The sequence below is a fragment of the Salmo trutta genome, chromosome 12, assembly GCF_901001165.1.
Source record: "Salmo trutta chromosome 12, fSalTru1.1, whole genome shotgun sequence".
Classification (NCBI taxonomy): Eukaryota; Metazoa; Chordata; class Actinopteri; order Salmoniformes; family Salmonidae; genus Salmo; species Salmo trutta.
In genome coordinates this window covers 44,843,368-44,857,938 of record NC_042968.1, presented here as the reverse complement: position 1 = coordinate 44,857,938, position 14,571 = coordinate 44,843,368, and the positions used below count along the sequence as shown (strand labels likewise).

At 46.7% G+C, this 14,571-nt stretch overlaps 1 protein-coding gene across 2 annotated transcripts in view; it reads left to right on the top strand.

Annotated features, from left to right (window-relative positions):
• LOC115203623 (tropomodulin-3) overlaps positions 1-13,382 on the top strand; it is a 59,640-nt gene extending 46,258 nt beyond the window's left edge. For both annotated transcript variants that reach the window (XM_029768468.1, XM_029768467.1), the window contains exons 4-10: positions 2,700-2,822; positions 3,109-3,186; positions 4,699-4,829; positions 4,938-5,045; positions 5,407-5,550; positions 7,109-7,253; positions 11,922-13,382. In XM_029768468.1, the coding sequence (XP_029624328.1) occupies positions 2,700-2,822; positions 3,109-3,186; positions 4,699-4,829; positions 4,938-5,045; positions 5,407-5,550; positions 7,109-7,253; positions 11,922-11,953 (761 nt within the window). In that variant the 3' untranslated portion in view covers positions 11,954-13,382. The remainder of the gene's footprint in view (positions 1-2,699; positions 2,823-3,108; positions 3,187-4,698; positions 4,830-4,937; positions 5,046-5,406; positions 5,551-7,108; positions 7,254-11,921) is intronic.
• Positions 13,383-14,571: the final 1,189 nt, after the last annotated feature.

Here is a 14,571-nt window from a genome sequence, read left to right as displayed (position 1 = left end):
ACCAGAATGAGACAGTCATACAGTTTGACTGTCCAGCTGTAATAAACACCAGAATGAGACAGTCATACAGTTTGTTGACTGTGTCCAGCTCTAATAAACACCAGAATGAGAAAGTCATACAGTTTGACTGTCCAGCTCTAATAAACACCAGAATGAGACAGTCATACAGTTTGTTGACTGTGTCCAACTCTAATAAACACCAGAATGAGACAGTCATACAGTTTGTTGACTGTGTCCAGCTCTAATAAACACCAGAATGAGACAGTCATACAGTTTGTTGACTGTGTCCAGCTCTAATAAACACCAGAATGAGAAAGTCATACAGTTTGACTGTCCAGCTGTAATAAACACCAGAATGAGACAGTCATACAGTTTGACTGTCCAGCTGTAATAAACACCAGAATGAGACAGTCAAGGAGCATCAAATTCCTCAAAATGATAGAGGATCTTTTTTTTTTTTTTTTGCCAATTTTGATGGTAAGGAAATATAAAAAAAATTCATTGCGGACCTCGTTGAAGACCGAATGCAGCCCCTGGGTTAAACACTAGTAGGGTCTTGAATCTCCCCTGGGTTAAACACTAGTAGGGTCTTGAATCTCCCCTGGGTTAAACACCAGTAGGGTCCTGCATCTCCCCTGGGTTAAACACTAGTAGGGTCTTGAATCTCCCCTGGGTTGAACACTAGTAGGGTCCTGAATCTCCCCTGTGTTAAACACCAGTAGGGTCCTGAATCCTGGAATCTTCTAAGTGGGATTTTGAGAAAGTTACTCGGGTTTTGCAACTCTAGACTCTATAGCAGGGATGGGCAACCGTCAGATCAATCCCACCCTCCCGTCGCGGTCTCAACTTACTGTTGACAGTTAGATAAGTAGAATACACAAGTTGCAATTTCTAAATTTGGTTGTGCATAAGCAGTTTTTCTGCTTATGTCATTCACTGATAGTCAGTCAATTAGCCCATGTCAGCAAACAGAAATGTTTAGGCTGCTAAGTGAGTTTTGCGGGCAGCTATCTAAACGTGTTATCATGGTTGAATTACCGGCCGGAGGACACACTGTACCATTTTGATTTTTGGTAGTCTCATTCAGATATCATATTAAAAACTGCAAACATTTCCCCTTCATCCTATGGCTAAATGTGGTGAAAGAATATACACAGACTAAAGATTAAGTAGAAAATGGATAAATAAAAGCCTTCTTCAAAACATCAAACTGAATGTAGATTTGAGAATGGGCTATTGGGACCAATTTTGTTATAAATTGAGTGTTATTATGACATTATTTGTAACAATGCAGAGTTTTTTTCTGGAGCAAAAGGGGTCTTGGGGGCTCCTGAGTGGTGCTGTGGTCTAAGGGAATGTTTGAGGTGTCACTACAGATCCGGGTTTGATCACAGGCTGTGTCACAACTGACCGTGACCAGGAGGGCGGCGTACAATTGGCCCAGCGTCGTTAGGGGAGGGTTTGGCTGGGGGGACTTTAGTTGGCTTATCGCGCTCTAGCGACTCCTTATGGCGGGCCGGGCACCTGCAGGCTGACGTCGGTCGTCAGTTGAATGGTATTTCCTCAGACACATTGGTGCGGCTGCTGGCGGGTGTTAAGAAGCTCATTTCGGCAAGTCATGTTTCGGAGGACGCATGACTCGACCTTCGCCTCTCCCGAGCCAGTTGGGGAGTTGCAGCGATGAGACAAGATTGGAATTGGATATGATGAAATTGGGGTGAGAAAGGGTGGTAGAACGAGAGAGAGAGAAAAAAGGGGCGTCTGTACGGCTGAATTCTATCCGGGCCCCGGGCAAGAAAATTTGAGGCCCACATCTCGGCGGTCAAGAAACTTTTAGCGGTTTTAAAGCTAATTTCCTACAATTCTACGCATTTTGACATGGCTAATGTTGTGTTTTTATGATCCAAACATATTAACAAAATCAATGACGATCTGATTGTCTAGCTTTTATTTTGGTAATTGGAAGTTCTCAAAGATTATTGTTATTATAGGCTATTAAAAAACGATATCCATTTTGTATTTGGTTTAGTAGTTTCAGTTTACACTGAAAGCGTTTTAACATCCCAAATAGTTTTTGAAGCACTGCTGTAGAGGGGAGGAGAAAACGAACCATCTCCAAGTTAAAGGGCTACTTTGGGATTTTAACAATGACGCCCTTTATCTACGTCCCCAGAGTCAGATTAACTTGCGGATACCGTTTTTATGTCTGTGTCCAGTATGAAGGAAGTTAGAGCTAACTAGCGGCAGATACCCATAGACTTCGTCATTTCGCTAATGCTAGTTAGCAACTTTCTTCAAACTGCACGCGGAGACATAAAAGTGATGTCAGTGAGTTTATCTGACTCCCTTTAACTCCAGCTACTACTAACATATTGGTTGTTGTGCCATATGCAGTATTGACTATATTGATGAGTTTATTAACAGTGGTGATTGTTCATCTGTCTCTCTGGACATTAAAAATAAACATTGGTTCTCTGGCAGACCGCCATCGCTTCTGCAGTGCATTGTGGTCCTTCCTGTGTCAGCTGGGGAATGACCCGTACAGAAGAGACCAGAGGGTCAACAGGAAGTTGGATACATCTGCCTAATCAGGTTTTCACTCTTCTCTCCCTCTTTCTCTCTCTCCCATCTCTCTCTCTCTCTCTCTCCCTTTCCCTCTCTCTCTCGATCTTTCCCTCTCGCTCTGCCTCTCCCTGTAGGCAAGGCATTTGTTCCCAAGCAGCGGCCCATCGAGTCTCGTCAGGAAGTGGTAACGACCCTTGACCCGGAACTAGAAGAGGCCCTGTCCAGCGCTACCGACACTGAGCTCTGTGACCTGGCAGGTAAGGGGGAGGGGGTAGGTAGGTTGTCTTAGAGACAGAGACACACACGGCCTTTCTCTCTCGCTGCGTTAGAAAGATCTGTGTCTTACTGTCCTCAGTCTGTCTTCTGTCTCTAAGGACAGCTAAAGGTCTGTGTATCTTACTGTCCCCAGTCTCTCTAAGGACAGCTAAATGCTAAATACAGGAGTCTTTCATACACGCTGTCAGCCAGGCTTGTCCCATGGTGTACACACACACACACACACACACACACACACTAAGCCTGTTGTTGTGTGTTTGTCCACAGCGATCCTAGGTGTCCATACCCTGGTGACCAGCACCCAGAGTTACGATGGAACCAGCAGTAAAGACGGAGGATACAACAGTGAGTACACAACCGCCATGTAACCACAACACAACCGCCATGTAACCACAACACAACCGCCATGTAACCACAACACAACCGCCATGTAACCACAACACAACCGCCATGTAACCACAACACAACCGCCATGTAACCACAACACAACCGCCATGTAACCACAACACAACCGCCATGGAACCACAACACAACCGCCATGGAACCACAACACAACCGCCATGGAACCACAACACAACCGCCATGGAACCACAACACAACCGCCATGTAAACACAACCGCCATGTAAACACAACCGCCATGGAACCACAACGCAACCGCCATGGAACCACAACGCAACCGCCATGGAACCACAACGCAACCGCCATGGAACCACAACGCAACCGCCATGGAACCACAACGCAACCGCCATGGAACCACAACGCAACCGCCATGGAACCACAACGCAACCGCCATGGAACCACAACGCAACCGCCATGTAACCACAACGCAACCGCCATGTAAACACAACGCAACCGCCATGGAACCACAACGCAACCGCCATGGAACCACAACGCAACCGCCATGGAACCACAACGCAACCGCCATGGAACCACAACGCAACCGCCATGGAACCACAACGCAACCGCCATGGAACCACAACGCAACCGCCATGGAACCACAACGCAACCGCCATGAAACCACATGACCGCAATGTAACCGCAACGAAACCACAACGTAAACACGGTTACCAGCATGTAACCGCTACACTACTAACCCCAACGTAACCGCAACGTAAACACAGTTACCACCATGTAACCACTACACTACTAACCCCAACATAACAACAACGTAAACACAGTTACCACCATGTAACCGCTACACTACTAACCCCAACATAACAACAACGTAAACACAGTTACCACCATGTAACCGCTACACTACTAACCCCAACATAACAATAACGTAAACACAGTTACCACCATGTAACCGCTACACTACTAACCCCAACGTAACAACAACGTAAACTCGGTTACCACCATGTAACCGCTACACTACTAACAACAACGTAAACATGGTTACCACCCTGTAACCGCTACACTACTAACCCCAACGTAACAACAACGTAAACTCGGTTACCACCATGTAACCGCTACACTACTAACAACAACGTAAACACGGTTACCACCCTGTAACCGCTACACTACTAACCCCAACATAACAACAACGTAAACACAGTTACCACCATGTAACCGCTACACTACTAACCCCAACATAACAACGTAAACACGGTTACCGCCATTTAACCGCTACACTACAGATGAATATATTTCTGGTTGTTTGGTGACTACAGTCCTCCTATATAAATGAGTGTGATTGATGGATACAGATGAATATATTTCTGGTTGTTTAGTGACTACAGTCCTCCTATATAAATGAGTGTGATGGATACAGATGAATATATTTCTGGTTGTTTAGTGACTACAGTCCTCCTATATAAATGAGTGTGATGGATACAGATGAATATATTTCTCACCAGACGTGGTGAAGGGGGAGAAGATGAACCCAGTGTTTGATGAGCCTCCTAACCCCACTAACGTAGACGACACTCTGCAGAGGATAAAAAACAACGACGCTGCGCTCACGGAGGTTAACCTCAACAACATCAAGGTACTTAAACACACATATATATATATATATATATATATATATATAAACGCACTGACACACACACAATGAGACACGTTGTGATTCCCCTGTATTTTCCTGGTGTTCCAGAACATTCCTATTCCCACGCTGAAGGAGTTTGCCAAGGCCATGGAGAGGAACACACACGTCAAGAAGTTCAGCCTCGCCGCCACACGGAGCAACGACCCCATCGCTGTGGTGGGTGTCTTGTCTGTCTGTCTGGGGGTGTTTTGTCTGTCTGTCTGGGGGTGTCTTGTCTGTCTGTCTGGGGGTGTCTTGTCTGTCTGTCTGGGGGTGTCTTGTCTGTCTGTCTGGGGGTGTCTTGTCTGTCTGTCTGGGGGTGTCTTGTCTGTCTGGGTGTCTGTCTGGGTGTCTGTCTGGGTGTCTGTCTCTGTCTGTCTGGGTGTCTTGTCTCTGTCTGTCTGGGTGTCTTGTCTGTCTGGGTGTCTTGTCACTGTCTGTCTGTCTGTCTGGGTGTCTTGTCTGGGTGTCTTGTCTGTGAGTAGGGCAGAAGTGTGTGCAGGGTTTTGCTCCAACCCACTCCTAACTACTCCCCCAGGCGATGAGTGAGATGCTGAAGGAGAACAAGTCGTTGCGGAGTCTCAACCTCGAGTCTAACTTCATCACCAGCGCTGGTGCTGCCGCCCTGGTGGACGCTCTCCGAGACAACGACACACTCACTGAGATCAAGATAGACAACCAGGTAACACATATACACACACTCACTGAGATCAAGATAGACAACCAGGTAACACATATACACACTCACACACACACACTCACTGAGATCAAGATAGACAACCAGGTAACACATATACACACACTCACTGAGATCAAGATAGACAACCAGGTAACACATATACACACACACACATCACACACACACACTCACTGAGATCGAGATAGACAACCAGGTAACACATATACACACACACACATCACACACACACACTCACTGAGATCGAGATAGACAACCAGGTAACACATATACACACACACACATCACACACACTGACTGAGATCAAGATAGACAACCAGGTAACACACACACACACACATCACACACACACACTGACTGAGATCAAGATAGACAACCAGGTAACACATATACACACACACAACACACACACACACTGACTGAGATCAAGATAGACAACCAGGTAACACATATACACACACACACACACACATCACACACACACACTGACTGAGATCAAGATAGACAACCAGGTAACACACATATACACACACACACACACACATCACACACGCACACTGACTGAGATCAAGATAGACAACCAGGTAACACATATATATACACACACACACTGACTGAGATCAAGATAGACAACCAGGTAACACATATACACACACACACACACATCACACACACACACTGACTGAGATCAAGATAGACAACCAGGAAACACATATACACACACACACACACATCACACACACACACTGACTGAGATCAAGATAGACAACCAGGTAACACATATATATACACACACACACACACACATCACACACACACACTGACTGAGATCAAGATAGACAACCAGGAAACACATATACACACACACACATCACACACACACACTGACTGAGATCAAGATAGACAACCAGGTAACACATATATATATATACACACACACACACACATCACACACACACACTGACTGAGATCAAGATAGACAACCAGGTAACACATATACACACACACACTCACTGAGATCAAGATAGACAACCAGGTAACACACACACACACACACTCACTGAGATCAAGATAGACAACCAGGTAACACATATATATACACACACACACACACACACACACACACATCACACACTGACTGAGATCAAGATAGACAACCAGGTAACACATATATACACACACACACACACACACACACACACTGACTGAGATCAAGATAGACAACCAGGTAACACATATACACACACACACACACACATCACACACACACACTGACTGAGATCAAGATAGACAACCAGGTAACACATATACACACACACACATCACACACACACACTCACTGAGATCAAGATAGACAACCAGGTAACACATACACACAGACACTTCACACTAAATATACACACACTTCACACTAAATACACACACACTGCACTAAAACACTGATACATTGATTATTTGAAACTGTTGGCTGTTGACTTCACCAGGAGTCTTGACGTGTGTGTGTGTGTGTGTGGTTCTTGACGGTGTGTGTGTGTGTGTACAGAGGCAGCAGCTGGGGACTTCAGTAGAGATGGAGATGGCTAAGATGCTGGAGGACAACAACAGCATAGTGAAGTTTGGCTATCACTTCTGTCAGCAAGGCCCACGGGCTAGAGCTGCTGCTGCTATCACCAAGAACAATGACCTGAGTAAGAACACACACACACACACACACACACACTGCTGGGTTCTCTTCTGTCAGCAAGGCCCACGGGCTAGAGCTGCTGCTGCTATCACCAAGAACAATGACCTGAGTAAGAACACACACACACACACACACACACACACACACACACACACACACACTGCTGGGTTCTCTTCTGTCAGCAAGGCCCACGGGCTAGAGCTGCTGCTGCTATCACCAAGAACAATGACCTGAGTAAGAACACACACACACACACACACACACACACACACACACACACTGCTGGGTTCTCTTCTGTCAGCAAGGCCCACGGGCTAGAGCTGCTGCTGCTATCACCAAGAACAATGACCTGAGTAAGAACACACACACACACACACACACACACACACACACACACACACACACACACACACACACACACTGCTGGGTTCTCTTCTGTCAGCAAGGCCCACGGGCTAGAGCTGCTGCTGCTATCACCAAGAACAATGACCTGAGTAAGAACACACACACACACACACACCATCACTCAGCTGCTGGGTTCAGGGTATGATATGTACACCCTTATTATGTCATGTATCCAGTCAGTCTGACAGTGTTACTATAACTCAGTATATTATACTACGGTCAGTCTGACAGGGTTACCGTAACACAGTATATTATACTACAGTCAGTCTGACAGGGTTACCGTAACACAGTATATTATACTACAGTCAGTCTGACAGGGTTACCGTAACACAGTATATTATACTACAGTCAGTCTGACAGGGTTACCGTAACACAGTATATTATACTACAGTCAGTCTGACAGGGTTACCGTAACAGTGTTATATCATAATTATACCGTTTCAAAGACACATTTACAGCTGTTTCCATGGTGACGCAGAGGGTGGGTGGGTTTGGTTCATGTTGTTTTATGCCCAGGGCTTTGATGAGGACGACATTCAGCTGCTCTTCTTGAAGAAGGACTTTTCTTCTAGTCCTTCTAGTCCTTTCTTTCCTGCCGTTTGACATTGTTCCCCCTCTCCTCCTGTCCTGTCTGAAGCCCTGGGCCTCTCTCCTCCTGTCCTGTCTGAAGCCCAGGGCCTCTCTCCTCTTGTCCTGTCTGAAGCCCTGGGCCTCTCTCCTCCTGTCCTGTCTGAAGCCCTGGGCCTCTCTCCTCCTGTCCTGTCTGAAGCCCAGGGCCTCTCTCCTCTTGTCCTGTCTGAAGCCCTGGGCCTCTCTCCTCCTGTCCTGTCTGAAGCCCTGGGCCTCTCTCCTCTTGTCCTGTCTGAAGCCCTGGGCCTCTCTCCTCTTGTCCTGTCTGAAGCCCTGGGCCTCTCTCCTCCTGTCCTGTCTGAAGCCCTGGGCCTCTCTCCTCTTGTCCGGTCTGAAGCCCTGGGCCTCTCTCCTCTTGTCCGGTCTGAAGCCCTGGGCCTCTCTCCTCTTGTCCGGTCTGAAGCCCTGGGCCTCTCTCCTCCTGTCCTGTCTGAAGCCCTGGGCCTCTCTCCTCCTGTCCTGTTTGAAGCCCTGGGCCTCTCTCCTCTTGTCCGGTCTGAAGCCCTGGGCCTTTCTCCTCTTGCCCGGTCTGAAGCCCTGGGCCTCTCTCCTCCTGCCCGGTCTGAAGCCCTGGGCCTCTCTCCTCCTGTCCGGTCTGAAGCCCTGGGCCTCTCTCCTCTTGTCCGGTCTGAAGCCCTGGGCCTCTCTCCTCCTGTCCTGTCTGAAGCCCTGGGCCTCTCTCCTCTTGTCCTGTCTGAAGCCCTGGGCCTAACCAGGCCTAGCCAGGGCAGCAGTCATGTCCAGTACAGGTCTCTCCTCCCCTCTGTCCTGTCTGACCTACTGTAGTACAGGTCTCTCCTCCCCTCTGTCCTGGCTGACCTACTGGAGTACAGGTCTGACCTACTGGAGTACAGGTCTCTCCTCCCCTCTGTCCCGTCTGACCTACTGAAGTACAGGTCTCTCCTCCCTTCTGTCCTGTCTGATCTACTGAAGTACAGGTCTCTCCTCCCTTCTGTCCTGTCTGATCTACTGGAGTACAGGTCTCTCCTCCCTTCTGTCCTGTCTGATCTACTGGAGTACAGGTCTCTCCTCCCCTCTGTCCTGTCTGATCTACTGGAGTACAGGTCTCTCCTCCCCTCTGTCCTGTCTGATCTACTGGAGTACAGGTCTCTCCTCCCCTCTGTCCTGTCTGACCTACTGGAGTACAGGTCTCTCCTCCCCTCTGTCCTGTCTGACCTACTGGAGTACAGGTCTCTCCTCCCCTCTGTCCTGTCTGATCTACTGGAGTACAGGTCTCTCCTCCCCTCTGTCCTGTCTGACCTACTGGAGTACAGGTCTCTCCTCCCCTCTGTCCTGTCTGACCTACTGGAGTACAGGTCTCTCCTCCCCTCTGTCCTGGCTGACCTACTGGAGTACAGGTCTGACCTACTGGAGTACAGGTCTCTCCTCCCCTCTGTCCCGTCTGACCTACTGAAGTACAGGTCTCTCCTCCCTTCTGTCCCGTCTGACCTACTGAAGTACAGGTCTCTCCTCCCTTCTGTCCTGTCTGATCTACTGAAGTACAGGTCTCTCCTCCCTTCTGTCCTGTCTGATCTACTGGAGTACAGGTCTCTCCTCCCTTCTGTCCTGTCTGATCTACTGGAGTACAGGTCTCTCCTCCCCTCTGTCCTGTCTGATCTACTGGAGTACAGGTCTCTCCTCCCCTCTGTCCTGTCTGATCTACTGGAGTACAGGTCTCTCCTCCCCTCTGTCCTGTCTGACCTACTGGAGTACAGGTCTCTCCTCCCCTCTGTCCTGTCTGATCTACTGGAGTACAGGTCTCTCCTCCCCTCTGTCCTGTCTGATCTACTGGAGTACAGGTCTCTCCTCCCCTCTGTCCTGTCTGATCTACTGGAGTACAGGTCTCTCCTCCCCTCTGTCCTGTCTGATCTACTGGAGTACAGGTCTCTCCTCCCCTCTGTCCTGTCTGATCTACTGGAGTACAGGTCTCTCCTCCCCTCTGTCCTGTCTGATCTACTGGAGTACAGGTCTCTCCTCCCTTCTGTCCTGTCTGATCTACTGGAGTACAGGTCTCTCCTCCCTTCTGTCCTGTCTGATCTACTGGAGTACAGGTCTCTCCTCCCCTCTGTCCTGTCTGATCTAATCTACTGGAGTACAGGTCTCTCCTCCCCTCTGTCCTGTCTGATCTACTGGAGTACAGGTCTCTCCTCCCCTCTGTCCTGTCTGACCTACTGGAGTACAGGTCTCTCCTCCCCTCTGTCCTGTCTGATCTACTGGAGTACAGGTCTCTCCTCCCCTCTGTCCTGTCTGATCTACTGGAGTACAGGTCTCTCCTCCCCTCTGTCCTGTCTGATCTACTGGAGTACAGGTCTCTCCTCCCCTCTGTCCTGTCTGATCTACTGGAGTACAGGTCTAAGAAGCATTGTTTTGACGTGTCCTCTGTGTCCCTATCAGGGTTTCCTTTAGCCGGTAGTATTCGGCTTTGGACGATTTAATATAAAAACTATTATAAAAAATGATTTTAAATAGAAAAGCCGATGGAAATACATCTGTCTGGTCATGCTTGTCGGTTTATAGGTTAATTTGGTGGGATGAAATTGGCGTGTGGACAGTATCTTCATTATGTATCTTGTTTATCACACCGTACAGCAGACAGATACAGAGCCTTAAGGCACAAAGTCTGTCACACAGCACTTCTGAAAACATATACTTATACTGCAACCTGAACGTTTTACTACATATTATGAGGCATCCCTAAGTCTAAATATTCCTGTTACATTGAACAACCTTCAATTTTATGTCATAATTACGTAAAATTCTGTCAAATTAGTTCGCAACGAGCCAGGTGGCCCAAACTGTTGCATATACCCTGACTGCGTGCAATGAACGCAAAATGACACAATTTCACCTGGTTAATATTGCCTGCTAACCTGGATTTCTTTTAGCTAAATATGCAGGTTTAAAAATATATACTTGTGTATTGATTTTAAGAAAGACATTGATGTTTATGGTTAGGTACACGTTGGAGCAACGACAGTCATTTTTTGCGAATGCGCACCACATTGATTATATGCAACGCAGGACAGGCTAGATAAACTAGTAATATCATCAACCATGTGTAGTTAACTAGTGATTATGATTGATTGTTTTTTATAAGATAAGTTTAATGCTAGCTAGCAACTTACCTTGGCTTCTTACTGCATTCGCGTAACAGGCAGGCTCCTCGTGGAGTGCAATGTAAAGCAGGTGGTTAGAGCGTTGGATTAGTTAACCGTAAGGTTGCAAGATTGAATCCCCGAGCTGACAAGGTAAAAATCTGTCGTTCTGCCCCTGAACAAGGCAGTTTACCCACCGTTCCTAGGCCGTCATTGTAACTAAGAATGTGTTCTTAACTGACTTGCCTAGTTAAATAAAGGTGTAAAAAAAAATATATATATTTTTTTTTAAAACGTGAAATCGGTGTCCAAAAATACCGATTTACCGATTTTTGTTATGGAAACTTGAAATCGGCCCTAATTAATCGGCTGTTCGGATTAATCGGTCGACCTCTACTATCTTCTGTCTCTTGTGACCAGCAGGGGACTGTTTTAGGATTGTTTGATCACCATGTTGTCTGCTGTGTTTTGGGCAAGTCTCTATCTCACTGTACAATTCCTCCTTGTCCTCCTCCCCTTTCCTCTTCCTGTCTTCTCTCCAGTCCGCAAGAGGCGAGTGGAGGGGGACCAGTAAGGGGCGGAGCCTGTCATGTCTCCCAGCCTGTCCCGTCGTCTCATCTCGCCGTGTGGAATACATTTTCAGCCAATCCCCTGGTCTCATCTCACCGTGGCGTGCGTGTGGACGTTAAGTCTTGTGCCAAAACCCGGAGCAAGGCGCCCTCAACCAGACAGGGACTAGGTCCCAAATGGCACCCTTGTTCCCTATGTAGTGTACTACTTTTGATCAGAGCCCTAGGGGCTATGATCGTGCACTATAGAGAATAGGGTTCCATTTGAGACCCAGCTAACATCATCTATCTGAGAAGAAGAGAAATAACTGGAATAGCCCTCTCCTCTAGTACTTACATATCTATACACACATGTTGTTATTATTATTGTTTATTATACTATTGTTAGATCTACAGCTGTACATCTTATTGTTTAGTTTTTTTCAGTTAATTTCAGGCGCTTTCTTTTTTCTTTTCTCTGAATGATTTCTTTTCTGTTTTTTTTTCTCCTGTGTTTTAGAGCAACATGAACAGTACTGTAATCTAACCAAGTAACCATGGGCTTAAACATGCTACGCTAACCTCTGACCCCTAACCCCTACAGTGGTATAGGGCCCTGACCTCCAACCCCTACAGTGGTATAGGGCCCTGACCTCTAACCCCTACAGTGGTACGGGGCAGGCCTCCCTAGCTAGACTGCTGTATCTCTTGGTTCTGAAAGCTCTTGGTTCTGTGCTTCCTAGACAGGGGGAAGAGAGAGTCAGGACCCACTGGTCACCTCTAGCAGACTGGTTCATCTGGTAGGGCTGTCTGTTTAGCCTCCTGGGGTGGATGTGGTGGGTTTGTGCAGCTGTAGGGTACTCTGAGGAGTGGATGAGAACAGCTGCTTCTCTGAAAAAGTCTCAAGCCCTGAAGAACGTTTATAGATGTTTTAATACTGTCGTAAAGAATTTAAAGTCTTAAAGAATTTAAAAAGTCTTACAATTGATGATACGGTGGTTCTCTTTCAATCTCAACAGTTTTTTTTAATCGATTCAGACTTACTCAGATTTAATGGGTTTATTTTATGTCCCTCTTTATGTCACTGGGAAACATATGTGGATGTTATTTAACCAAGTAAATATGATGAGGTTTTTAATCCATGACTTGATCTTCTGCTGTCCTGTTATTGGTCTGGCGTGAACGTCAGCTCAACCAATGGGCTTCTCCGATACTGAACCATGCCAAAGACTAATACATACTGGACTTGTGAGGAGATATAACTCCATGTCACTATATTCTCTTTAGATTACACACATCCTGTCAGAGAGTAGGTTAGATTACCCAGAAAACAACTGGGTTCATTACACTTTTTAAATTTGATGTGCACTGTGTTCCTTCTCTCTGCTGGGCTGTTGTTGCTGACGGTGATGGCCGTCAGTGGAGCAGTGTCTGTGTGAAGGAATGCCATGGCAATGAGAGAGAGGCAGGAGAGAGCTACACACCACACACTGAGTGGTCTGGAACAGGCTCCTAGCCCTGGCATGCTACTCACTATGGAAGAAAACATGCTGTGTTAAACTCAGCTGGATTCTCCTGAGAACACTAGCCTGCTGTAAAACAGACAAAATACAGCCTGATGTTGACACCATTTATAGAGAATTACAAACTGGGTGGTTCAAGCCCTGAATGCTGATTGGCTGACAGCCGTGGTATATCAGACCGTATACCACAGGTATGACAAAACATTTCATTTTTACTGCTCTAATTAATTTGGTAACCAGTTTCTAACAGCAATAAGCCACCTTGGGGGTTTGTGATATATGGCCAATATACCACGGCTAAGGGCTGTGTGCAGGCACTCCAAACTGCGTCGTGCATAAGAACAACCCTTAGCCGTGGTATGTTGACCCTATACCACACCCCCCCGGGCCTTATTACTTAATTACAGGCTGGCCTCCTGGACTCACATGAATCCTACTGGACCAAAACTGCTGAATCTGTGTCCGGGAAACTGGTCCTATGTGGTGTTAATGTGGTAATCTGGAGTAGGAAGTCATCATGTTGAGATCATGTGGTTTGTCTGGACCAATAGTATGGTCATGTTTCATTTCCTAATCATATCTGGTGAACCAGCCAGTCAGCCAGCCTTGATTCTGTGGGTGGGATAGAGCGATGTGATTGGTTGACTAAGGTTATTTGGAGTGATGCTGTCTGCTATACTATAATGTCTGAATCCCAAATGGTTCCCTGTTCCTTATATGGTGTACTTCCTGTTGACCAGGGCCCATAGGGTGTAACCCAGGCTATAGTAACTTGGCTCTGCTCTGCTCTGCTCTGTCCATACTCTGATCTTAATCATGTATATTGTTATAGTTGACCATCTCAAAATGTTTACCCTCACACACATTCCACACCGTCTCACACACACACACCTGTGTGTATCAAGTGAATGTAAAGTAACTGATGCGGAGGGATTTATTTTGTTGTATGCTGAAACTCCATGTCTGGACTAAAGAGTAGAGGAAGTAGGAAGCTGGACTGTTAATATTAACCACCAAGCCTGGTAAAAAGGCCATGTCAACTATAATACGTCCTCAACCAATAAATGTTTTTACATACGCTGTCCCTCTCTGTTGTCTTCACTTTTAATCCATGTAGTTCA